At 41.5% G+C, this 27,729-nt stretch overlaps 1 protein-coding gene across 5 annotated transcripts in view; it reads left to right on the forward strand.

The window, feature by feature from the left end:
- The first annotated feature begins 2,006 nt into the window (after positions 1–2,006).
- Positions 2,007–27,729, forward strand: part of JADE1 (jade family PHD finger 1) — a 55,468-nt gene continuing 29,745 nt past the window's right edge. The window contains exons 1-2 of one of the 5 annotated variants that reach the window (XM_061994253.1): positions 2,007–2,239; positions 24,249–24,326. In XM_061994253.1, the coding sequence (XP_061850237.1) occupies positions 24,275–24,326 (52 nt within the window). In that variant the 5' untranslated portion in view covers positions 2,007–2,239; positions 24,249–24,274. Of the gene's footprint in view, positions 2,240–14,242; positions 14,333–14,563; positions 14,678–15,346; positions 16,237–24,242; positions 24,327–27,729 lie in introns of those variants that run through there. The other 4 variants (XM_061994255.1, XM_061994254.1, XM_061994252.1 and 1 more) reach the window with 4 other exon arrangements.

Here is a 27,729-nt window from a genome sequence, read left to right on the forward strand (position 1 = left end):
TGCTGGGAAGAACAGCTGCTAGGAATGGAAACAGCATAAGGAACATCCAGAAGGAACAGAAAAAGAGGAAATAAGAATTAAAATGAAATAAAATACATGAGATGGGTTTTCCTCAATTAAAGGAAGAATTTTGATGAGAAAAATACATTGACTGAAGCAGAGTAACCTCTGAGGGAAAATGTAATTTGTGTTTTGGCAGAGAGATCTAGCTTGTGATTTCTGGTGAAGAGATAGTTTGAAAAGTGCTATTTACTTTGACCATGTAGATTATAAATATATTAGTAAAGTGTTGTTATGCTTTAGGAAGGAGTGACTCATCAGATTTTGGGTTCAAACTAGTGCATTTTCCAGGAAAATTTGTATAGCCAGATCCTCCTTTGAAGTAGAAAACCAATTTGCAGATTGTTTTCTTAGTTGGATTTTGATATGTTAACAATCAATTTTCTCTTGAAAATGTTATTACTGTGTTCTGTACTAATGAAATTCTGCAGCTCATCTACTGTGTTTCCTGTTTATCAGAGGACTTTTTGTTCATTCGAGGTTTAGTTGTAATCATGACATAGATTTGGATGTTAAAGTAAAATCACTACAAGGGTCTGGAGAACCTGGAGTGAAAGAGTTTGAATATTCTTCTGTTCTGGTCATCAACTTTTGTTTTCCTTTTAGTTAGTAGGATTTAATTTATTTGACGTTTAATTCAATGTATGAAGGCTGGCATCAACAAGTATGGGAGAACACCTTTGACCTGGTCTCATGGGGCAAATTTAATATTACACAAAGTATGTCAAGAAGATTCTAATAATTATGTCCCAAAATTAGGGTAAAAAAGATGAGGAGAAGCACCTCAAACCCGTCACTTTTATATTTTATATATATTTTTCAGAACTGCCACTGCAATACCAAAACAGAAGAATTAGTCATTCCTAAGTCTGGCACCTAAAACGGTGAAGAATAAGACTGCCTTTCCCCATGAAATGTACCAGTCAGCAGTTCTTACATAGATGAAGAAAGAGAAAAGTGTCAGAAAATGAGGACATTCCAAACTCTGGATCATACCTTCTGCACATCCACTCAGGAACATTTGGTGGTTTATCATTTACCACTAAATTATGTATGCTCCCTTCTGGTTTGGGTTGTTGGAGTTTTTTTGTTTGCTTGTTGTTGTTTTTTTGGTGGCTGGTTGGTCGGTTTGCTTTGGTGATTTTGTTGGTTTGGGTTTTTTTTTTCTATATGAGAGAGGAAGACCTGATGCTCAAAGTCCTGTACTTTATAGTACAGAAAAAATAAATGCAAATTTTTTTTTCAAAACACAAATAGAACTCCTCAAATATATTTAAAATTATATTTATAGGATGATTTTTGGACTATCAGGAAAAATCTGTGGGTTTTGTAATTAACAAAAATGGGTATACATTTTAAACAGACTGACGTGATACTTGAAGTATAGGTTCTGTTTGTGTGGCCAAAAATTTATATGCACATATAAAAGCGATAACACGGTACAAGGACTTGAACATGTGTTAAGGAGTAATATCAAGAGGAGAACCAACTCATAACCATTTAAATCTTAATATGTGTTAAGGAATAATATCAAAAGGAGAAGACCTCATAACCTTTTAAATCAAAATTTTAGATACTATTATAGTACCTATATAGATAATAGATAAATATATAATAGATAATATTATGATATTTGGATACCATAATAGTCCATTTGATGCCCCTGGATCTAAATATGTTTGTAGAGGTACTGAGTGTGTCTGGCAGGCAGTTAACTGTCTTCATAGCAGCCTGTATGGTATTGGAAGTACTGGACAAAGAAAAAAATTGTTGTTTTTTGCTTTGTTTTCACACCCACCTGAGAGCTGAGTGTAGATTTTTTTTTTTCTTTTCTGGAAGACTTTATGAATTTAAAAATATCTACATTCTTTATTGCTGTCTGTGAGCTTCTTCTGGTCTTATCATACTGAAAAGGTGCATGGGGATACTCTGATTGGGATCTGAAGGTTTCCAAAGTTTGGGTTGCTTGTTCACTCATGCACCAGTCTATGAGTTCTTCTCTGGCAGCTCTCTCTAATCTCGATGCAATAGCAGTCTCTCTTGATTTCTACTGTGCTGGTTAAATCACAGCTTTCATCCTTTTGTGATCCTCTTTGATGCTAAAAGAAAAAGAAAATTGGAAGGACTTCTCTGAATGGCAAAGAAGGGAATTGTTGATGACATAGCCACTGCTTGCCCTGTGAGTATTTGCTGCATCCTTCAGTTTAATTTGCATCCTTCAGTTTAATTTGCTTAACATATGTAATTAATTAAGAAAGTAAAAAGTGATAGAAATGTATTTGTGTAGTGAGCCTCTGTAAATTAGTGATAAACAATTTGATACTGCAGGATGCTAGTGCTTTCTCTGTGGGACTAATGATCTCTAAAGCCTCAGCAGTTGTTTGTGGAGCTCATCATGTTTACCTATTAAAATGAAGTTATTACATTTTGCTGCAGAAATCTTAGAATGCTCTTGGCACTACTTGTATTTGGCTATGAATTTCTGATCATGAATAGGATCTAAATGTTTACGTGAATCCTGGTGGACAGGACCTTGTGTTATGGGTAGATTCTCTTCTAGCTTTAAAGGGTGTTTGTAGAGTCATGGAGGATTCAGCTGAACTGTCAGCAGTGCAGGGCATTCTGCAACCTGAAATTTAACAGAATTAACCTTCCCCACTTTTTTAATGGGTTTTTTTTTTTTGAATCCTCACTTGTCTGATCTTTCTCAAGTGTTGTAAATGGCAACTGTGTGAGAGAATTTTTGAAGTGCAATGCATTTTATGGGAGTCAAGAAATTAAGGTGTTGTCTTCAAAACTTGACTTAACATTTGGTGTGCACACTTCTATGTAATGTCATTGAAAAACATAACGCTACTCTTGAGGACTAGAACCTTCAGGGTTAAAATAAGATTAATTTGTTGAAATTTTTTTGAAACAAAGGTGAAAGGTGTCTCCTAAAGGGTGGAGATGATTTAAAATGCTTGGACTTAATAGCTAGAACTTGTTGAGAGATAGATTTAGCATGCACAGGTGTGATGCTCACATTGTGTACAGTTTGGGTAGCTACATATGCAGCTACTGAATCTGCATGCACAATCAATACATTTTTGTATGTGAAAACCTTTAAATATGAAAAATTTGGAGGCTAAATGGAAAGAATTTTCCAAATTAAGCACAAGACTAAGCCTTCATTTTCCTATACAGCATTCTTGCTGTTTTTCTTCCCTCAAACTATTTGAAGGAAACTGATAATCTAGTTGCAGTCCAGGCACATGGTTACTAGTGTCATCTGTACCCAAGAGATAAGTGACGTAACCTTAGTGCAATGAAAAAAAATTGCAACTTCACTTGTTTCTTGCAAAAGTCTTGTGGGTTTGGAGTGGGGTTTTTTTGTTCTTTTTTTTTTTTTCTTGAGGAAATTAATGTGGTTTGTTGTCACTATCAAACAATGTACCATACCTAATCTCTCAGAAAATGTGTTATTTGTTGTTTTTTACAAGCTGTGGCCTACATATACAGGAGATTTTCTTATATGTAGAACAAAATGATTTCTCAATAGTGAAATGTAAGCTGAATGTACTGGTATTATTAATACAAGGTAAAAAGAGAAAAAAAAAGATATTTGTTGGCATCTTGTGTCTGTAGCATAACTAGCAAAAGCCTTACTCAGGCCTCAAATATCAGTGTCATTTTAAAAAATGAGTCAAGTGTTAAGAGCTTTTCCCTGCAGTTTTTAAAAAAGTAGTATAGTCAGAACAGAATTAGTAAGTACAAAGATATGAGATATAAAGGTTTAGCCCAAAACTTGGGCTGAAATGTGTATTCTCCATCCCTTTTATTAAAGTTGAGGCATTGTGCCACTGAGTGCATACAAGTCATGGAGCAGGATGAGAACAAGCAGGCCCTTTGGCTCTGTAGCACAGTGTTGTGAAATTCAGCTTGGAGAAAGTGGAAGCATCTAACCAGTCAGTAGCCCTAGACCATTGCATCTGGCTTCACTGGACTGAAGCTAAAGCTGGGACCTTGTTATGCAAACTAAAGCAGTGCAGATCATGCCAAAAAAAAGAAGAGCTGCAGATCTTCAAGGAATGTTGCAATCATGCAGGGAGGTACTAAATAAGTTTAGACTATTCCAGAGCCAGATAAATCAGAAAGCATTTGATAAACTACATTTTTAGTCTTGGACACTAAAGTCCTTTGAACCTAGTCTCAGAAACCTAGCACTTTTTTTTTTTTTCCTTTAGGTGTGCTTATGCTCTAACACCTGGCTTAAATTTTCACAAGAGTTAAATGTGTCTATTTTTGTGCTATGAAGTGTAAAGAGGGTTAGTGTAGCAAACACGTTGCTGAGTATGAGTTCATTTGGTATATATGCTAGAAATTACATGCAGCTTTTAAACCCCCTGTCAACTAATTCCTTCTCTGAAGTTCAGGCTGAGATGGTCTTCAATCACAGTGCAATGTGTTGTGTTTGATACATCAATTCAGTAAAAAAGAGCATACAGTTTGCATGGCAATGGCTAAATAGAATTCTCTCCAGTTATAAAACAGGAAAAAATCCTAGCTCCATGTAAGTTAACCACTTAAGTGGTGTGAACACTTGCTCCCAGTGAAAAGATAATTTCAACTCATGCTTTTGCTTTCAATGGTTGCTTATAAACTGTAGGTACGTGGAAGGAATTTTTAAAGTAAGACAATTATCAGTGTTATCTTCCCTTAGCTGTGCTTGGAGATTGCCTGACTTTGTGAAAACAAAGCATGCATGTGTATATGCAGCAGAAAGGATTTTGGGTGTATGTGGCAGCTTGATTTTCTGGACTGCTATTTTTTCATGGAAAACCATAGAACTCAGGCTATTAGTGTACCTTTCGCAACTTTAAAAGGATTTAAAACATTTAACTAGCTGATGTTAATTGTACTCTGAAGGGTAACCAGCTTACTCGGTTAATGGGGCTCCCTTGCTGGGGACAGTATGACACAGACATATATGCTTCTTCAGTACTTACTCATTCTGTTCACGTGAAATGACAGTACTCATGCAATCGGTCACCTTAATCTCTCATCCTGTTGCCCAAGGTTTGGAACCCTTTTGCTGTCACTAATTTCCTTCACTGAGACTCCCACAAACAAGCTAACTAGGATATCTGAGGCTGTATGAGGCACTACTGAGTGCACAATACTTGCAATATTTTATTAAGGTAGACATGAAAGATGCTTAATTTCCTTAAACAGAGGAGACCCCAAAAAACCTACAGGAGCAGCTTTCTGAAAGGCATGAAATAAAGACGTGAAGGCAGAGCCAAATTGTTGCTGTAAGCTCCAGTACTGGTATGTTGGGAAAGGAAAATCCCTTTGCTACCTCTCTGCATCTGTCTGGCCTGTTGGTCAATATATGTTTGATTACAGATATTATTGATCCAAAGCACTACACCAGAGTGGCAGCACAAGTTGTACCCAAGCATGGGACTGCCTGCTACAGGGCTGGTGCTATTTCAACCTTTCTTGAACTTATCTTCTGTAAACTTTTCTTTCCAACTGTGTGCTGTGGCTGAAAACTCTGCTTTGTTTCCTTAAGCAGTTCAGCCCTTTTCCAGAAGAGATCTGAGACACTGTGGGCTCACCTTCATCTTTGGCTGAGGGCAGATATGCTGCTATGGTTGGCTGAATATTTGGAAGCTGAGTAGGCTGGAACTGTGGTTTTGGCAGTTACATGAGGATACGTGTGCTCACTGCAGGATGTGCCCGTTCCTCCTTTAGAGATACCAGGTTACAGACAGTTGGCACGTTTACTTTGTCCCACCAGCACTTCCCTGTGAAGAAAGGAACCTGTGCCAAATTGTCAAAGAAACATAAATGCACGATGCTTTAAAAGCATGTCCTGGATAAAAGAGAGAGAGATTCTCTTCTGACTTGTGCAATTTCAGGAGCAAACATTTATGTTTACCCTGTGCCAAAATCTGCCCACATAAGCAGATCAACCTTTTTTTTTTTTTTTTTAATGTTGTTCTCGAAGGTCAGAGACTATTTTGTTTGCTGCAGGTTTTTTTTTGCTTAGTGAAGCAAAGTTCACAGGATCCAGAGTAATGATTTGATTTCCAGGTTTTCTTTATTCTTCACTGTGTGCTTAGTTAAATATATCCGTGGCAGTCTCAGCTTTAGCAAAGTAGCTGTGACATCTAAATAAGCAATAAACTCCTTTGTCCATTTTAAGGAACAAAAGTAACTTCAGAATTATTGTTAGAAATGGTATTAAATGACTCAAAGGCTGTTTACACCCTGAGAGTTTGCATTATGTGCACTGAAAATTTACTATGCATCTGTTTCAGATTCTGCCTCTGAACATCTTTGTGTGCAGACCCTGCTGCCTCCTGTAACTCTTAATACTCTCCTAGAGTCTGGAGCAGAAATCTGGGGTTAGACACATGCAGTGTGCAAATGCAGTGTTAAGGATAGTTAACCTTTTGTGTTCTGCTTGTTTCAAACAGGACTGAAGGATTATACTATTGTAATACATTCGGGCTGAATCATGAGACTGAGTCTCTGCTTTGCCAGGGGCAGGTTTCATTTGTATCTCTTTACCATTATTGTCTCCATGTCTTATTTGCAAACTAGATAATAATTCTCTGCCTGATAAGAGTACTGTGGCTTTTCTCATATTTGTCAATTTTTTACTCGGTGTGTGTTTCTGATAAGCTCTTAGTGAAGCAGCAACATAGCAGAGTGGGCTGTGGTGTTTTGGGTATGTATTAATGCCAGATAGATAGTCAGCTAGGGCCATTTGCTGCAAAGTTATGTGACCCATGGATATATAGGATAAATGGCCTTGTTTATCCCAAACCTCTCCTTTTTGGGGGATGAGAGATGGAGGGAAGGAGGTTAGAGAAGGACTTGAATTATCCTATGATCTTAAAGTTTTTTCGTGCTGGATATTCTGATCCTTGTGTGACAAGTCCTGTTCGGAAGTGCTAAACCTCTGAATACATGTAACACTAAAATGGAAGTACACAAGGCAGCTTGTATTATATTAATGCCGATAAAAGCTTTCTAAACTGTCATGCTTATGCAGTGAAACTTGTAACCATTATTACCACAAGAAAAAGACAGTTAATATTCTCATTTTTCCTGTGTTATATATTGACTAACTTAATTTCTAAAACATATAATTAGTAAAGTAAAATAGCTGAAGTAAACAACAGTTGCCTATTTGTCCGGCTAGCATTTTCTTTACTTAGAAGTGATGGCTTCTTTACACTCTATTTGCCTTACACCTGTCTGCTATTGAGCTAAAGTTACTAACATTTGAAGGTTTCAAGAAAACGGCATCTAAAATCAGTGATTTAGGGAGAAAATTTGCCCTTTGTCAAAATTACGACTGACATATCTCCAAAGGGCGATTTCAAGCATCAGAACTGGTAAGCTGGTAAACTGAGGAGAAGCAGCTAAACTTACCGAGGAAAAACAGAGTATCTACACTGCATTGGAACTTAGGTCTAATTGTCCTAGGTCTGTTTTCTTCCATGGAAAGTGTATGATCTCCTGGCCTTTGTGGCAGGCCTCTGTTTCGTGGCCTGGAAACAGCTTTGAATTCAATGAACTGTGAGTCATTGTATTTGGAAAAGAGACCACAAGAGAGACCACAAATAGAAGCAACTCTGGGGCAATTCCATAAAGTACCCAGCGGAACCCCAAAGGGCCACATGGGAATCTAATTCCAAGGTTTCTGCTCTTTCCAGAAATGTTACCACAAGCTGCTCAGAGAAACAACTGAGCTTTTTGTAAGAAGCTTAATCTTTTTCTGATTCCTAGGGACCCAGAGTTTAATTTTCCTTTTTTTTAAAAAGGTAACTTTGGCACTAGGTTGCTACTGAAAAAGGAAAGTGATTTTTGTTGTACTTCCCCAATAAACTGGTACCACTACTCCATTTTTAGCAACCAGTTATCAGGACACACTCTGCAATCGGAAAATCTATAATCAGATTTCTCTTGAAATCTTCTACGAGTCTTGTCACAGCACCTTTCTTTCACTACATGATTTCTGCCTGCACAAACACAATTTAATATTGAAATTCATCAAGATTAGCCAGTGTAATGTTGCTTGATGAGCTGCCACATAGGCACGTGTATATATTTCAACTGAGATTTGTTAGGTTGCTGCTGAACTCTCACTTGCCTGAGGTTTTCACAGTCCATTCTTCCTGTACTTAGGGCATTACCTTGGTTGCTAATTACTTCTAATCATGTACAAAACTGTGCTGTTTACCTTAAAGGTAATGCATCACCTTCATCCTGCTTAACTTGCAGACCTGCAAGTTAACTGCCTGCTTCTAGTTGTTCCCTTGAGATTCTTGTTCCACTGGTTTCCTGACAGCTGCTGTTTTTCAATTAGAATAATTTGAAAACATTTGATTTCAGTAGTTGTGCTTTCAGATTTTGGAATTGAGCAGATTTTACATGTTGGGCATACCTGTTTGTACTTCACTTTCAGATGTCAGCAGCTGCACATCCACGCAATGATTGCTTGACTTGTAAAAATATTTTAAGATATCTATGTGCAAAATGTCAAGTATACTTTGTACTGTGTTATGTGCTAAGAGATCAGGCCAAAGGAGACGATATAGTTTAATCATTAGAAACCTTGGACAGATAGGCATGACTTTTGGTTTCTATTCTTGGTTTTAATGCTGACTTAACATGTGACTTGTGCAAGTGATTTAACCTTTGTATGCCCTGCCTACCCACACATAAAATGAAAATAATTACTTCTCAAGTTTTGTGATTAAAAAGACTACATTAGTTTCTCTGTTGCAAGCACTCTGTTTGATAGCATGTTAAATGTAAAGTTCAGCTCTAAAGATTCATTTCATTCTCCTCCATCCTCATCCCTAAGTGATACAGCTTCTGATTACTGGGGTGCTGGCTGGTACACCCAATTAGTGATCTCTCACAACAACTACATTTCAATAAAACAAAGGAGCTATAAACTAGATGAATGAGGCTTGTGAACACAGCAGAAAGCACATCTTTGGAGGATGGCTTGTGAATCCGCAAAGCATACCCACAGGGAACCCTGGTAGCTGTAAACCTCAGCTTCATGGTAAAAGGAAATAACATACTACTTGAGCTTAGTCTTTTTGACTTCCCTAATCCAGGTACACCAAAATTCAGTGCTTGTAGATAAGGAGAAGGAAGGAAAAGGCAAAGCAGCAATTCATTTTTTTTGTCCATAATTATGTGGTCAGGCTCCGTGTTGCCATAAATGACGGATTTGGATTAGATGAATCTGTGACAACTGTGTTCCTCTATGGTCCATACGTAAGCCGTGTGAGCAAGTTTTATTCCTGCAGGAGTTAAAAATATTACACTTACGCAATTTGTAAGTGGTATAGATTTACATATGCATGAGTAAAAATCTTTTTTTTTCCCCTTGCTTAAGTGAGTAGACCAACTAGAGACAAAATGGACCTCAACAGTATTTGGCCCAACTGTGCAACACACACATCTTTCACAGGAGATGAGAAAGCTCTCTGGAAGTTCTTAACTCTCAAAGACTAAGTACAAGCTAAAATATGGACAGTGTGGGTTTGGATCTGTACTGTGTTCTCCTCCTCAGGTTTTTGATCTTCAAAATAATGAAGGAGAAAATGGAAGTAGAAGGTCTTAAAAACTGTAGCCAAAAGAGCAAAAGAACAGGTTTGAACACTGGGCTAAGTTTAAGTGGCAAGAAACTCAGCTTCCTTAGCTGTGCCTTCATGTGCTGGGAATCTGCAAGAATTAGTGGAAAAGATTCCAGGTGTAAAAGGAGTATTATCAAAATTTTAAAATAAAAAAAAGGAACTAGTAAAAATATTTTATCAGACACTGCTGCAGCAACAGGCTGGGAAAAAAAATGCTGAAAAGCCACATATTCTTTCCTTGTCCTTGTGCATCTGCTCAGAAATGAGAGTCAAGAGGGAGACATTAAGAAACTATATAAACAATTAAAAAATTTAAATAAAATTTAATATGGAGTGACTAGATCTGGTGAAAGAACTTGGAGAAGGGAGCAGCTGTCTTTGTTGGTACAAAGCCTAACTCCAAGCCTGATACATATTCTCCAAGTGCTCCCGGAATGAGTGCTAATACTGATATCAAGATGACTGAGTGAGGCCCGAGGGGGCAAATATCCATTAGAGATGAAGGCTGAAATTCCATCCCCACTGATGTCCATGGCAAAACTTTTATTGACTCTACCTCCATCACTTTGAAATTTTGCCAGTGGAGGTGGCAGAAGGCAACTGTCTCTCCCTGGTTTGGTTCCTAATCTTTAGAAGCAGACTGTGGCCAGATATTTAATGCGGAATTAAGATTTCTCTCTTTGGCCCACGTGTCTTGCTTGTACCATCCTCCTCTGTTCTGTTGTAGGTAGGCTGTCTGCTCTGGCAGGCTGAGTTGGACACCGAGTTTGTAGAGAAGCAGGTGAGGATCACTCATACAGCCCATCTCGGTCTCTGCTGCTGGTATTCTCAGGCAGGACTTATTATAGTGTCTTAAGCTGCTAAAGCTGATTCTATAGTGAGCAACTCATTGCTTTATTTAGATCATATCCTTTTTTTTCCCCCTGCACTGTTTTGTATCAGTGATGCCAGTGGCTTACTCTTGTATGCTCCATTTTATTATTTCCAGTTTGACCATAGCAATGTACAACTTATATATAACTTTGTAAGTGTACTGTTGAAGTAGTACAGGATGGAACCTTTTCTTTGCAAAGTGTTTTCTAATAATTCCCCAAATTATTCTTCCACTAATATCCCTTCAAGTTTTCAGTGTTGCCTTTTAAAGTTTTTAAGTATGTTATTCCAGAACAGTCTCAGTATCAGCAATACACTGCATACAGAGATGAAAGAGCATCTTTGTTCCAGTTCCATTACCTTCTCCATAAAGACTGGACTAGCTGCTTTTACAGCACAGAAGGCTCACGTTTGGTTAGTTTTGTACTGTAATTTAGACAGTGTTTTCAGTTCCTGCTTTCTAAAACACAGCCCACCATTCTGCAAACATTTGTGTTCTGTTCCTACATGCATGGCCTTGCAAGAGAAATGTTTCCTAAAATAAAAGATGGAACTTCAGCTTGGCTGTATATCCAAAAGAAATTTAATTAAAGAAAACCAAAAATATTACCACAAAGAGATTGAGATAGGAAAGTCTCTATCATAGAATCATAGAATGGTAGGGCTGGAAGGGACCTCAGAGTTTATCTAGTCCAACCCCCCTGCAGAAGCAGGTTCACCTAGACCAGGTCACAAAGGAACATGTCCAGACAGGTCTTGAAGACCTCCAAGGAAGGAGATTCCACAACCCCTCTGGGCAGCCTGTGCCAGGGCTCCCTCACCCTCACAGTGAAACAGTTTTTTCTTATGTTTAAATGGAACTTTTTGTGTTCCAGCTTCATCCCATTATCCCTTCTCCTGTTGCTAGACACAATAGAAAAAAGGGATGTCACAACCCACCCTTTAGATATTTGTAAATGTTAATAAGATCAGCCCTCAGTCATCTCTTTTCTAGACTGAACAGCCCCAGTTCCCGCAGCCTTTCCTCATATGAAAGATGTTCCAGTCCCCTGATCATCTTGGTGGTCCTGCACTGGACTCTCTCCAAAAGTTCTCTTTCCCTCTTGAGCTGAGGATCCCAGAACTAGAGACAGTACTCCAGATGAGGCCTCACCAGGGCAGAGTAGAGGGGGAGCAGAGCCTCTCTTGACCTGCTGGCCACACTCTTCTTGATGCATCCCAGGATGCCATTGGCCTTCCTGGCCACAAGGGCACATTGCTGGCTCACGGTCAGTTTATTATCAGTCACGACTCGCAAGTCTCTCTCTGCAGAGCTGCTCTTCAGCAATTCGACCCCAGCCTGTACTGGTGCATGGGGTTTTTCCTCTCCAGCTCCAGGACTCTGCACTTGTCCTTGTTGAACCTCATGAGGTTCCTCTCTGCCCACCTCTCAAGCCGGTTGAGATCCCGTTGAATGGCAGCACAGCCTCTGGGGAATCAGCCAGTCCTCCCAGTTTGGTGTCATCAGCGAACTTGCTGAGGGTAGACTCTGTCCCCTCACCCAGGTCATTGATGAAGATGTTGAACAATACAGGCTCCAGAACCAATCCCTGTGGAACTCCACTGGCCACAGGCCTCCAACTCGATTCTGTGCTATTGATCACCACCCTCTGGGCTCTGTCATTCAGCCAGCTCTCGATCATTCCTCTTAAGAAATTAGAACACATTCACATTTAATGCTTTCTCAGAAACCAATTCTGAATTTTCACAGAATTCAGAAAAATGGGACAAACAGCATTTCCTGTGATTCTTCAGTCTTTTACAATGGCTTTTTTTTAAAATTAAAATTACAGTCATCTAGTAGAGATGCATACTTCTGTATAGTAAATGCCATCTGACGGTAGCTTTGCTCACCTAATTACTTTATATGGACTTCTAAGTAGTAGTCCATGAGCTCCCAAGGGGCCTGTAGACCACTGAGTGAAAAAACTCTTACCTAACCTATCTCAGGGTTTATACCATCAGTGAATATATGCTATTTAGATAATACTGATCAAAAAGTCTCCAGACACTGACTCCTTTTGAAGTAGGGAAAATTAGTGCATGGAGTAGGTTCCTGGAAGCTCCAGGGTAAGAGGATGGGGATGAGAACGTAATTTGGGCAATAGGGGACTATTTATCAGATAATGTGTTCTAATGTGTTGCACTGAGGACCACATGTACCTGATGGCTGTGGTGGCAAAAAGCTAAGGCCTTGAGCCTACAAATGTGAATCCTATCAAAGTACTAACATGCGCAAAGCTACTCCAGATAGAGGTATCTTTACACATCTGGACACCAAGATAAGTGTGGGAGAATGGAGAGAATGTGTGTGTTTTTCTTATTTTCATGTAGCTGGAAAAAAAGGGGAATTGAAAGTCTTAGGTTCTAAAATCTGAAGGTGCTTCAGGCTGATGTATGAATAAAACCATGACTGTCTTGTTTTCACTGTGAAAAGCCATCTGGAGGGGAAAAGGATATTTCTTTTGTAGTAGTAAAGTATGACTTTTTAGGACATGTAGCAATCTAAGCACTGTTTCATTACTGGGTGGGTAAGCGGGTGAGACAGCCGGTAAGTGACTTGGTTTGCATGGATGAGTAACAACCCAATTCCTCTGTTGAACCAAGGTGGGATAGACTGACCAGTATTGCTGTGGAGGCTGCATTAATTTGTATTTGCATACTGTGGAGATTATTTTCCACAGATCACCTTAATTCTGTGTCTGAGATTCTGCTGAATCTTCTCTATAGTGCTTATTACCTCATACTGTATTTGCTCAGGAATTCTGCTCAAAAGTATCTCTTCACTCAGGGAGCACAGGTGCCTGGTATGAGGTAAAGCAATTTATGTAGAAAATCAAGAAATCTGTATTCAAACATACTTTTTTTTGATAATGGGAAGTTTAGCGTGTAATTTGGTGCCAATTTAAGATAATTTCGTTTCCTGCTAGAAAGCCGTGAACTGAACCTCAGTATGTTAGCTCTTTCTAGTCTTTGAGAAGTATCAAAGTTAGGGAGCTGGAGGGATAACGCTGGGGGCTGAGAATAGGGAGCCTGCAGTCTTATTCTTGCCCTGGCAATTATGCGCTACGTATGTGGCTCACAGCGTTTAACTCTTACCTGCCTCAGTTTCTCCTCCTGAAAAGCAGTGAATTTAGTATTAGGCATAGGGAGCCTGTACAGCATTACAATGCCGGGTTGTGAAATCGGCTTACGCTTTTTTTTTTTGGAGAGGAGAGGCAATCGCTGCAGGGTAACGCCACGGGCGGGATCTGCGTGCAGACACGTTTCATTTCGCAGCTGCCAGCCTTGCAGCCCTGCCCTCCTACCTTGATTTTCGAGCCCGCTTGAGGATATGCGCGGAGCTGGCAGGAGCCGGGCGGCCGCTCACGCCCGGTCTCCGGCCGGGTTGGCTCAATTGGGAGCGAGCAGCTCGCCGGGAAGCCGCCCGCCGCGGAGGGACGCGGGGCGGGGGGTGGCGAGCGGCAGCCCGGCAGGCGGGGGCCCCCCGCCGCGGCACGGCCCCGGCCAGGCCCGCCAAGAGTTAACGGCGGCTCCCCCGGGGCCGCCGCCGCCTCCCCACCCCGGCGCTACGTTGTGCTTCTTTCCCCCCCTTCCCTCGCCTTCCCGTTTTGGCAGGGGATTAAAGCAGCTCCCCCCTGTGGCAGCAGTGACCCAGAAACGAGTTTGATTCACGGAGTCCTTCCTCCATAACAAGTACAAACGTCAGTCAGAGGGAGTCTCTGTCTGTGTGTGTGTGAGAGTGAGCGCGGGGGTGTGTGTGTGGCGCAGGGAGCCGCTCTCCGCGCCCGCTCCCCGGCGCCGCGCCGAACTCATGAGGCAGCCCCGAGCCCTTCGCGCAGGGGGAGCCCGGCCGCGCCACCCGCCCTCGCCGCTGCCGTCTCGCCGCCGCTGCCAGCAGGTAACCGTGCCCGCCGCCGCCGCCCCGCCGCCGCAGCGCCAGCCGGGGGAGCCGCCAGCACAGCCATATTTGATGGGTTTTTTGTCGCTCCGGAGGCGGCGAGAGAGCAGTTTCGTGCCGAAGGTCGCTGCCTAGTGGAAATAAGATAGTACGTCATTAACATGGCGCCAAGAGCCGTGCGGCTCGGTTCGGGGCGAGAGGAGGCGGCCGAGTTGCGGCTCCGCTATCCCACAAGCAACTTGTGCCGGGCTGGGGCGGCGGGAGGAGGGAGGGGAGGCAGTGCTGCCGCTCGGCGCGACGGGCCGCTGCCGACAGCTGCGGGCGCCGTTTTTTGTTCCGCTCCAGGCTCCGGCGCGGCAAGTGAGGACCGCGCAGCTTTCCAGGTGCAGCGGCCGAACGGGCTGACGGCGTGCCGCGCTCCCGGCCCCGCGCCTCCGGCGTCGCTACGGGCTGAGTCGCGGGGGCGGCTCGGAGGCAACGCCGGGCATCACCCTCCGCGAAAAGTAGGGAGCGTTGGAGCAACTTGGTAGACAGATGGCAATGGCAGAGCGCAGGTCCTGCTCGGATACTGATGTGTAGGAAGGGGGCGGGGGGAGCCATGGCCAGTGTCTGTCACCGTGTCACCCACATGTCCACGAGACCTCTCGCCGAGGGCGGGGAGCGTGTGCGTGGGGCAGGAGGTGTTTGTGTGTAGGAGCGGCTTTGTAGTTACACTGATTTCCCCCCCCCCCCCCCCCCCGCCAGTCGCACATGGATTTGGCTTGTAGGAAGAAAAAATGCTTGGAAAGCATAAAAACTGCTTATCGGTGAAATTAAGCAGAAGTTGCCTTTCGGAGCGGGAAAGCTGCAGCCGATTATTAGTCGTATGTTCGATGGGCGCAGAAGGGTGTGCCGTGGGGCACCGCGGACCGTTCCGCAGGGGACGGAGAGCGGTGGTCTGTCAAGAGGTGCCCCGGTACCCCTCCCCCCACTCCGCCCCGAGGCGAGCGTACGGTGTCTGTCTCCTGCCGGAGAGCAGCTTGCGGGAGCCCTCAAGTCCACGTGTTGAAGAGCTTGTGCGCGGGAGGAGGCGCGCGGAGCGGCCCGGGGCGGGGGGGCGATATCACTGCAACTGGGGCAGCGCTGGGACAGTGCTGGGCTAGCAGGTGCACGGCGGCCTCGCAGCGCCCGGCGAGCCGGGGAGTGGAAGTGCGAGTGTGAGGCGCCGGCAGGAGCGGATGCGGGGAGGGCGCCGAGCAAACTTCGGCGTGGGCGGCGGATGAGCGGGGCGCCGGGCCCCGCTCCTGCGGCTCGGCGCGCCGTGGGTGCCGTGGGCCAGCATCTCTGCCGACCTCCCAGGGGTGCTGTGGTGGGGCCGCGCCGGAGTTTTTTGATGGGGAAGCGGAACGTCACTCGCAGCATCGAAACACGAATGTAACATAATTAAACAGCAAGCGCAGGGGAGCGGCAGCAAATGCCTGAAGTTGCTCGGACGCTTGTCAGGGTCGCTCCGCCACTCGCTCTTTCCCCGGGGCCTGGCGGGCAAGATGGGCCTCGGCTGCGGTGTGCCCGCTAACGCGTTGTTTCTGTGTAACGGTCCGTCTTCGGCCTCCCGGAGGAGGCGAGTGCAGCTCCAGCGATTATTCCACTTGCTGAAATTAGACAAAGCCGCCCTGATGCTGCTGCCACTCTGCCTGTCCCTGGGCTCGGGTGGTCGCCTGCTTGGAGGTGAATTTTTTTTTGGCTCTTCCCTTCCCGTTTGCGCCCGCTAGTGCATTAACAACAGGCGGTGGGATGCTCATTATTTTGGGGAGGGTGGAGGCAAAGGGTGTTTGTTTGTTTGCACCGCCTGCTGGTTGGTTTCCTGTGACAAGAGGTGATACACAGTTTCCAGAACTGTCTGGGAGTGGGAGGAGAGACAGACACAGAAAATGAGCTCAAGTCTCCTCGGTGCCGTGCTGCTGCTCAATCCGCCAAACCGCCGTCCCGTCCCGTCCCCCCTCCCCGCCTCCATCACAGCGTGGGGGTGGAGGGCGGGGGGCGGGAAGGTGCTGTGGCCGTTTTCGGCAGTGACAGAGGTTTGAGGGGAGAGGCAGCGGAGCCAGGGGCACCAAGTTTGATTTGCAGCCGAGGCCGAGCGGATTGGTGCGGCCGGCGGCGGGGAGGAGCGGGAGCCGGGAGGAGGAGGAGGGAGCCAGCCGGGCCGTTTCAAATGGAAACTGGCGGCCGTGCCGCTGCCCAGAAAAATGCCATTCCCGCGAGGAAGGTGTAGCCCTGTGGCACCCGGGCAGGGAAGCGGCTCCGTCTCCTCTCCCTGGCGCGGGCAGTTCGAGGGCCGGCGGCCGCGCCAGGAGGCCGCGGTGCGGGCGTTGACGGCCGGCGGGCGGGTGCCTGAGGCGCCGCGCGAGCGTGGGCAGCAGCCGCGCGCCGGGGCTGGCAGCTGAGGCAGCAGGAGGAGGAGGAGGGCCAGGGCCTCCCCGAGCGGCACCCAGTCCGCTTCAGGCGCCGCTTTTGAACTCAGTTTTCAAGCCCCAGCTCCCGCCCTCTGGAAAGGCGGCTCTGAGTTGGCAGCCGTTGACTCGGCGAGTGGCGGCCTCTCCTTAGGATGGGTAGGGGTACCAATCACCTGTTGGACGATTTCCAGGGAATAGTTATGCCTCTGAGTAACTTCTCCCTCGGTCTCTTTCTTGTCCTTCAAGCGACACCTTTATTCTAATAAAGTTTATTAGATTCAGGCGAAGGTGAAGTCTGTGGGATCTTACGAGCTGTCAGTCCTCCAGCAAGAACTGGCCATGTGTGACATGCAAATGGCTGGTTTGTGTGGCTCCACACAAGCGTTAAAAAATAGATTGCTTCTCCTTGGGTAGCTGTTAGATAGTATTAGAAATGATTATAGCATTTAGCAACACATTTTAGTTGACATTTTAATGTCAAAGCGAAGATGCTTTTATGCCAGCCTCTTTTTTTTTTTTTTTTTTGCTTTTAAAGAAAGGTTTAGCTGTGATTTGGAATAATTTCCTATTTAAGCAGGCATTGTCTTTTAAGTAAGTCAAAAGCTGCCCACGATCGCAAACCTAAAACCTTTGTAAAACTTATGCCAAAATATGCTTGTTATGATTCTATTTATGGAGGTTTCTCACACTCAGTGGGATATTGTTGAAACAGCAAGGGTTGTACGTTTTAGTGGCAGGATTTTCCCTCTGGCTTCAGATACTACTCGCTCCCTGCTTTTGAGCTACATTTCATACATATGTTTAAAATAAAATAATAATAATAATAAAATCCCCTTTCTCCTCACAGCTGCATATTTCCCTTCCAGCTTCTCTGATTTCATTCCCAGTTCACAGAATATAGTAAAAAAACCCTGAATCTTCCAGGCTTTCCTTAAATGTTTTCTCCACGTGTTTAGTACTGCTGCTTTATGCTCCTATTTTCAACTGGAGCTGACCAAGCTGACAGTGTTTTCTTGACGTAAAAAATGAACTGTGGTGGGTTCAGGGTGAGTCAAATTAATTCATGGAGCTTAGTTTTATCATTGCTCAAGATTTTGGGCAGTCAGTTTCACCAGCACAGTTTGGGAATAATTTACCACCACTGCCTGGGTTGTAAGATACTGTTATGAGCTGACTTGCACAGGTGCATAAATGAGCATGTGGATTGCTGAGAAGTGTTGGGTTGCTATGTCCAAACAGTGTTTCTACCTTTTCTTGTGAAATTTTGAATAGGCATACTGAAGTCACTGGAAATACTCATTGTGGAGAACACTCTTGCACTTCGAACATTATATTTGTTTCATGAGATTTGGGTTCTTTTCTACAAATTTAGGTTCTGTGGGTATTTGTACTATGGACTCTGCTACATAATACTGTAGAATTTCATTTAAGAAGTCTTTCTGTGACTATAAAATGTCACTGTTGGAGCTTTCGTAGGAATTATAAAGTTTTAGATGGATTTTAATAGTATAGCTTATTTCTGATGTAGTTCCTTTTTTTTTTTTTGGTCTGAACATAGAAGAAAAAAGCCTTTGTTTTTTCTTTGCTTTGTTAAGTGTCAGTTGCTAAAGACTGGGGTGGAATAAACAAGCTATTTAAAAAGAGTACAGTAGTAGAAGCCAAATGTCTTCATCTACTATCAGTTTTGTTAAGACTATGTCACATTTTACTTCCATTTGTACAGTAAGTGTTTTGAAGTGGTTTCTTGTGTAGTAGAGATAATTAGGTCTTAGTTTCTTTGCAGTTAGTGGGTTACTTTCAGGAAAACACAGTTTTTCAGTTTGTCTTCAGGGTGTACATCTGTCATAATTCTGCTTTCTTCCCATTCTGTCTCTGCAGCTGTTCAGTGCAGTTTATTATAGTGATACCCGTTAACACAGTTACAGTTAATTGTCTGTTAGAGTTTGAATTACACACTCTTTTTTACCCAGAGGTTTATATAGCCCTTAAAAATACTTTAGGAGAAGAATTGTGCTATGTAAAACCTTTGACCTAAGGATGTAGATTTTTTCATGTATAATCATTTTTTAAAAATTTGTTTAGCTATTTGCATAAAAAAGACTGGGACACTTTCCATCTTTCTCTTTGATCATCTCTCTACTTGGGGGTCAAACTGAGTGAAAAATTAAATGGTGTTCGTAACTGTGCAGTAGTAGCATAAAAAGTTCTGTGGTGTGTTGCACATGGATGTATGTGCTTGCACACCACCATGCCAGTTTTCCAGGGTAATGTCTGGGTCTCTGTTTTGAGGAAGCTAGAAAAAGGGATTTTTTTTTTTTTTTATTTTTCACTCTTATGTGTGCAGCTCCTGGGACTTCAGTGTGGGAGAAAGAAAGTAAAAGGAAAGATCTTGGCTTTGCTGTCCAGTGTGGTTTTTTGGTTTTGTTGATTCTTTTAAATTAAGCTCTTGCAGAGCTAAGAACTAAGTATAATACTGCATACTGGTCAAAATACTACATTTGCTGTACAGTGTCATATTGCTAGTTCTAACCCATTGCATCTGCCAGCAAATACTGGGAAGTAGGCAGGAACGTCCATATTCCTAACTGTGCCTTAATTATTTGTTTAGAGTTAGATGTTTGCTGTTCATCGCCACAGGATATGTAAATCCAACTGTTATTTTGTGGCTTGCCATTGATTATATTGGATTATTACCTCGTAATTTCATTTGCATAGCGTTTTACAACTATTTTGAAAGAGGCTTAGTGCTCTCCAAAATACGGTAGCCATAAGAAATGTTTCAGGTATTGCCTTTAAAAATTATCTGAGCAATGATACCATGAAGTCCGGAGTTAGGTCTGGAGTTTGTACCTAATCGAGGAGTAAAATCCAGAGCTTTGCTTTCAGAGCTAGCATGATAAAGAATGGGTGGAAAAGCTGCCAATGATGCGTCTCTGTAGAGAGCAGTGCCTTCGGTGTCTGGAACGGTGCAAGCAGAGAATGTTGCAAGCTCTGCCAACCTCACCAGCACTGTCCTGGCATAGCCGTCTTGTCTGACAGTGCTTGGTGGCTGAAAAGTCATGGCCTCTGCCCCATTGATGCCATTTATTGAGGAGCACAAAGTGCTCTTAGATGCTTTGTCCACCCTTGGAAATGGAGTAACATTGCCAGCAGAGTCCTGGCTGTTTCTGTAAATCTCTGTTTGACTGGCATTTGCCTGAGTCCACTTACCCCCACCCCTAATAAGTGGATAAATGTTATAATAGGATATTTGGGAGCAATAACTATCAGTATGCTGTGTGTTGGTCTCTCTAGTTTCTGAAAGGATAGTTTTAACATGAAGAAGAAATCATCTTTCAAGAAAATGAAATGATGTACAGAAGTTGTGGGGTTTTTAGGTGCCACTGAAAACTCAGAGAATATTTCACTTGGTGATGCAGCAGCGCTTGGGATGTTAGGGCTGCTGGACTCTCTGGTAGCTTTCCAAGTGTTGAGCAGGTGAACGGGATACAGGCAAATGCCCTTCTGAGGCCAGAGTAAGGATTTGGGAAAAACAGCTGTATACATGTTTGTGGTGGAAGATACAGGGTTCAAGATGACTGCTTGATTGGCTACTTCCTTGCTTCAGAGAAAGGGATTCATTTTGCTGAGGGAATTGGGAACTTCTGTGGCATACGTCGACGCAGGTAATGTTTTGTGGAAATTTCTGGGCTGAACAGCAATTATGTGGTTGCATGCAGTTGCTGGGAATTGAGCTCAGTAACCTGAGCAGGCTGTTCCTCTCCTGCAGGTGTTGCAGAGTGAATGTGTAATTTTTACTTGATATTGGTATGAGTCTTAAAGCTTAGCTGAAATATTTTATCCTTTTTATGCTTACATGTGAATTCTTTTTGCTTACAGGCATAGTAATCATAGCCAAGTTATATCGTTAAACTAGCTGTGGTGTAATCAGTCTTGAGGAACTTGCCTTTGCTTCTGACCCATTAGAATTGACAGACCTGCTTCAGTTTCAGAATATGTTTTAATGAGAGATGCATTGTATGTGCACCCAAGTGTATTAAGTGTATGTCAAAATAAAGTCAAGTGAAAAATACCAATCTCTTCATGACTGTGAAGAGTGAGAATTTCAAAGAGCAGTAGTACTGCTGGCATTCAAATCTCCGATTAGGAAAAGAATGAGATTAAGTAACTGTAATGAAAAGTTTGTTAGTTTTCCCATTCTGCCTCTTTCAGCATAAAAATACCATCTTACTTTTAGTTAAGGATGTCCCATGAAGAAGGAGTTACTACAGTTTGTTTTGTTTTGTTGCTTTTTCTTGAAGATTAAAATGATTTGAATTAATGATATTTTCTAAATGTGCTGGGAAAATATGTTTGCCTGTGGTTGAATAAGGAAATCACCCTCAATCTGCACCTAACCATCACCACCCATAACCCATGTTTATTTTTAATGCAGTTCTTGTGTGACTTTAAGGACCCTGTCACCTGATAGAATCTGATAGTCTTTGAGGCAGACACTGCAATACTGTGAAGAGCAGCAGCATTTCAATCTCTGGCTGTAATTCTTATTAGCAGTTTAGAAGTTGAAAAAAGCTGATTTATTACTTCTAATGACAAAAATTCTAGGAGGTTAATCTTACGAGGTTTGAAACTTATTCTAAAGCAGCCAAATGCTGCTTTTCCCATCAGTGATTTAACCCTCTATAAAACTCAGATTGGGAAAATGAGATCTCTGGGTTTTAACTTTGTTTCATTTTTTTGTTTGTTTTGTTACACACATCTATAAAGAAATCACATGGAAGCTTCATCAAATGGGCGATTTCTTTTAATGTTACTTTTGAGAACTGAGGCTTTTCAATGTGGCTAACTTCAGAAACCTGACTAGAGTGGACAAGAAAATTAGTTGCCTTATCTAATACTCTGTACTCCAGGGAAGTTCTGACTTCTCTTATTTCCCGGAGAACTGTGGAGAGTGCTTCAATTTGGAAGTATGAGTACTACTCTCTGCTTTAAACAATAACAACAAAAAAAGTGTTTAGTTTGTTTTTTTAAAGACCTTTAGCAGGGAGAAGCTTCACATTCTTTCTTGTTTTGTGAATTTGTAGAAAGTATGGTTAGGAAAAGATGAACTCAAAATACACTTATCCAAATAGATGAGGAAGAAGAGAATTTTGAATTTTCTTGTTCACTGTACGATCGTGTGTCTCAGTGTATATACACTATGTTATTGTGCCTTACAGTGCATGCTACTTTTCAGACTATGTGGGAACAAACTAAGAAGTGATGATTTTGACCTGGAATACAGAAGTTCCATTTCTGAGATAGCTTAACTTAATTTTTCTTTATTTTCCTCATATCCTCTTTACTTTGTTTATGGGAGATATTTCCATTTTAAGTGAGTGTGTCCTTTTACATGGCTACCATTAATATTTCTTCCAATTACAGGAAAAGTATGTGGACTGCAAGAAAAATTACCTTACAGAATAGATATTTATCTCCCTGGTTTTGGCCTTGGAGCAGCTAATTGATTTTTCAGTTCTGTCTTATCCAGTTTTGAATTGGAATATTTTCTTTCAGTCTTTGTAAATGATTATATCAGAACTTGGCTCTGGATCTACTCCATTTAGACCAGATCTCTATTCACATTATTTTGATGATGCAAGCTGGTCTGTGTATTTCTTCATTGTCAGCATTTCCGTCTGCCATACACACGGAGTTGTGGTCTGCTTCAAAGCAATTCTTTTGGAGAGAATTCTTCTAGCACTGTAAGAGGATGTCATTTACGATTCTTTGTTCTCTGGCATCGAACATTACACATGAACTTTTACTCTGTGAAATGGTGGCAAAAGCTCTTGGTGAAGTGTGAACTGTAGCATTAATTAATTCCCTCAAAAGGAAAGGCATATTTCTTTTTATATTAATCACTTTGGAAGAGAAGATATTGTTCTGCTTTTTTAGAAATAGTGTCAGTCTTTGATTAGGCTTTTTGAGTCTCTTTATTTTGGAAATTAGTCTTACAAAAGTTAGTCTTACAAAAGTGTTACTGAGTTTACTGCAATGAAACATGTTCTCAGTGGGCAAAGTTGAAATAGTTAACTGTGTACTGAAGGGTCAATGGAAAGAATTTTGTTGAAGGTTTTCAGGGAATCCTAACTTGTGTGAAAATGAGAAGGATAGATTTTCTGCACCTACGTAGAAGAAAAAAAGTTGTTTTGGCGTCTGGTTTCCAAATCTATGCCACAGACGTGTGTCCTGGAGTTTTGCTGCTAGCAGAACACCCAGACCTTGTTGATACCACGGTTGATAATGTGGTAAGCAATGACTCAGGGGATTTGATGTGCATCTAAAGTTCTTGTCAGTTTAACTTAGGAAGAAGATGTGTCTTTCTGCACTTGTCACGGTCTTTCTGCTCTTCAGTTTACACTTTTTAATAGTTTTTTACATATAAATGCTGACTAGCTATTTACATCTTCCTTACATTTTTCTACATTTGATTTCATTCCACAGAGAATACATGCAAAATTAGCCATGTCCTGTGGATGGAAGTTAAACCCATTTGGAGCTTTCTGCTTTTACAGCACTAGTTCATGTGCAATTGAACTCATTATTCGTAGACATCTGTCAGTTTGGAGGATCTTTGGTGTAATCAGTTGGTGGTCTGATTCCTGAAAAACAGTCAGCGTTGGGTGTGGTGCTTACAATGGGCCTGTTGCAGGAAGTAACTCTTACCTTCCAGGCTGGTGCCTTCCAGGGCATAGATGATGCATGTTTAGTTAATCTGGGAAAACTTGGCTTTCTACTGTTGCAGTTTTTGGGCTTGTTTTGTTTTTTTTTTTAGTGTGTGTGTGTACACACACACACAAATGGATGAATTTAATCTTTGATTTTGTAAATCTGGCACTTTAAACTGAAATAAAATGGTTCCAGAAACATAGTAGCCAAAGTAAATATTTACACAAGCAGTAAAAATGTTATTGTATTGCAAATCTAGTGTCAGAATAGTCAGGGCAAGTTAAGCACATTGACTGCAGACACTTAGTGATCTTAAAATCTCTCAAAGAAAAATACACTGTGTCTTTGAAGTGAAAGTGTTGGTGGGTTTGTCACTGATCCTCTCTAGTTTTGTTCACCTGCTTATATGAGGACTGCCTAATTAAGCATCCTTGAGATACTCACTGTTCATATTTCAGATGCTATTTAAAGTTGTTTGCTTTCCTTTGTGTGCTGTAAATCCTCAAATGCCATCAGAAACACGACTTGATGACTGTATTATTATCTTGGGTTAAGTGCTGTCTCATTGCTTTGCAGGCTGCCTGCTGTTTCCCGTGGAGATCATGAAACGACATCGGCTTCCTAGCAGCAGTGAGGATTCTGACGACAATGGCAGTAAGTGCTCCTTTGTTGTAGAGTGCAGTAGGTTATGAGTTTGAAAACACATTTTAGTGCAGTGGTTTATGTGACACAGGCATTTTGCATATTGTTTGGACTGGTAGAAATGTGTATTCTAAGGATCGAGCTTGGGAGTCAGTCATTCTCAACACAGGTGGACAGTAGATTCCCCTGTTGCATTGAGTATATAGTGTTAGTTAATAAAACCAGACAAAAAGTTGATCGTCATCTTTGCAAGCAGTTTAATTTGTCATGAAAAGGACAGAACTTGCATGGTGACATCTGCTAACATTGTCCCCAGCTTAGAATTTAATAGTAGTTTACATAATTCTCTTATGCCATGAAAAGGTATGTTGTCTCAAACTTGAGTAGAAAAGGTTGATGCTGCATAAAAGTTGTTCCTTACTACATCTGGAGATTATTTTATTTGAGGAATAACTTTCAAGTATTTGAATTCAGTGAATTAGTAGTTTGACACAGAATGTATTAATTTTCTGTAACTGTTTCTATATAAGCAACACTAACATTGACATAATTAACACTAAATTTGTATGCTGTGTATATATATTGATCATCTTTCATTTAAGAAAGAAAAGAGGGGGGAGGTGAGATAAAATGGTGGCTTAGGAAGTGTGCCAAGGTGTTTTATTTGCCCAAACAAGCAAGTTGATTTTACTTGACAGCAGTGCAGCTTAGCCAGTTGTCAGATCTGTCTGGGTGCACATCTTCAGATCTGATTTTTTTTGGCAAGACTTCAGACTGAAATGTAACAGATCAGGGAGATTTTCCAGAGGCTTTCAAGAGCTTTACTCTGAGGTTGCCCTGTGTTGCTCTGTGGCACTGCATAGATGACTGCTTCACCTGCATGCATTTCTTAGGTATGGCTGTGCTGCATGGGAATCTACTCAGGTATGGCCAAATCTACACCTTAAAACAGCCTTAGGTAAACGAGTGCTGAAATGAAGGAGTGTTAAAAGGATTGGAAAAGGTGAGAACTAACAAGTGATTAGGAGTTAGTGCAAAGAAGGACTGGGTAAAATCTGTTAAAGAGGTGTGGGATTGGGTTTGTTTGTCTGAGAACTACCTGCAGTAGGAGTATTTTGGAAGGAAAAAATCATGACTCAGGCCTCTTTTTTTCTTGATTGCAAGTTTACTTAGTGTTATAAAAATTACAGTCAGTGTATTTCCTCAAAGACGATGTGTGCTTCCTCAAAACAAAGACATGTTTTTACCTTTAAAATAGACAAGTAGCAGCAAATGTGATGACTTTCATTAGAATTTTGCTTCACCCTTTTTTTGTTCCCTAGCAGCTTTTCATAATAGCATTTCATTTTGATAAGTGTTTATTTTTACTCTCTTATCTGTTTTTTTCCTAGTCTTTGATCCCTTCATCTGCCTTGTGTTACAGACTTTACAAAAAAAATATTAAGCAGATAATCTTGAAGTTCTGAAATAGATACAACTGACTGAGCTATTGCTGATTATAGTGCTTGTTTGTAGTGTTATTTAGTATACAGCTACCTGGAGGAGAGCTGTTGACTTAATGAATTGTGTTTTCAAAAAAACTGTATTTTCATCTATTCATAGATTAAGATCCAGGAAAATGAGTTAGGAAAACAAACCCTTGCCCTTTTGTGATCTCTCTATTTTAAAGCCTAATTAATAGGAACAATTATTTGTTGATTAATGAATTGTATGGCAAAAAGTGAAATTTTGAAGTGTTTTTCAAGTATTGTTTGAAATGTATACCACTTATTTTTCATTACACTTTTTTTTTGACCTAATGTTTATTCCCCATATGACGTTAATAGATGAATTCAGATACAAGTTCCAGCATATTCATTCTATTCCTGTACACATTAAAAAAGATCAAGGGTTAATAATCAGGAGCTGAGATAACATTCAACATAGGGTCAGCATCTGCAAGGCTTCTTGTCTTTGAGAACAATATCTGAGCTCAAGCCCTTTCTGTCCACTTCTCTTGTTATGGGAGATAGCAGTAGTTTCTTGTAACTATGCTTAAAGTCAAGAGTCTTCCCTCACAGGTTTCACCTTCATTTAATCTTTTCTTGTCTTTAGTAGAATTACCAATTACTCTATGTTAATTGCTGTATTATTAGTTTGTCAGTAGTGTCTCCAATTCACTGTACTGATACTACTATTAGAAGCCTTAGTGAATTTTGTTGCCTGAAAAAAATAAAAGGTAAAACTTTATGTAAATTTCTGGGCTCCATATTGAAGCCTTTCAGTTTTTCACTAGGTAGTTTTCCTTCTCAGAGTTTTCAGAAGCAGAAAACAATGAAATAGACTATTCATAGCACTTAGAGTAGCCATCTTCTAATTGAAAAGTTGAAATTTTAGTCAACACTTCGGTTGGAATCCTATTGCCAAACGTCTGCTTCCTTGCAGTCAGTGGCACCTCTTGACCTTCCTGCGTGCTGCTTGCATTCCCGTCATACTGAGCACGGTAGTGCTTCAGCTCAGAGCTCAACACTCAGAGCTCTCCATCATTTTGCAAGGAGAGGACTGGGCCTCCAGCTCCTGGGTTTCTGCAGTTCTGAAGTTGAGCTTCCATACTGTGCCTTAGCAGACTGTGTGATCAGACATCTCAGATTTGTCATGATCATCACTGGATAAATGTTGTTGGAAGACACTGAAATGATGATGCATGTCTGGGGCAGACTCCAGCATGTGGGCTAGTGCCACATGGAAAATGTTTTGGCATGAAGAAATACACATTTTATTTTATTGAACTCAAGAACCTGAATATTTATAAGGTAATAATAATGATGCAACTAATAATGGAATTTATCTACAAAAATAAACGAGTGTACAAAGTTTGTTCTCTGGTAGATCACTGAACTGAATCGGTTTCCTTGGTAGTCACAAAGGGATAGAAAAACAAACCTCATACTCCAAGCACTAAAAGTGTATTCTACTGAAGACATGAGCATATTTATAGTTCTTCAGAGGAAGAAAAAGGTACTTTTCTTTTGTGAGATGAGAGAATTAATTTTCACTTAGGGTTCAAATACGGAACAACACTTAAAAATGTTGCTGTGGTCTTAGAGTAAATACATATATTTACTGACTTATGTAAGATATTCCAGTATGGGTGATGATATATTGTTTGCAGTATTTTAAAGCCTTGCAACTTAAAGATGGAACATTTGCTTTTCTCATCACTTATTTTTTGCCTTCTGACTTGATTTTTTTCCCAAAAGCTAAGTGTAGACTTCAAAACCCCGAAAGTGTTTATGTCCTTTAACCTAACTATTGAAAATTGTTGAGCTGTGGTCCCTTAAAATCAGAGTTCTAAATCCTCATTTAAACATGAGGCCAAAATAGAGCATTTGAAGCACTGAGCAAGAGGTGTCAGTGAAAGTTGTTCACAGCAGTT

The sequence above is a fragment of the Colius striatus genome, chromosome 3 (assembly GCF_028858725.1).
Source record: "Colius striatus isolate bColStr4 chromosome 3, bColStr4.1.hap1, whole genome shotgun sequence".
In the NCBI taxonomy this organism is placed as follows: Eukaryota; Metazoa; Chordata; class Aves; order Coliiformes; family Coliidae; genus Colius; species Colius striatus.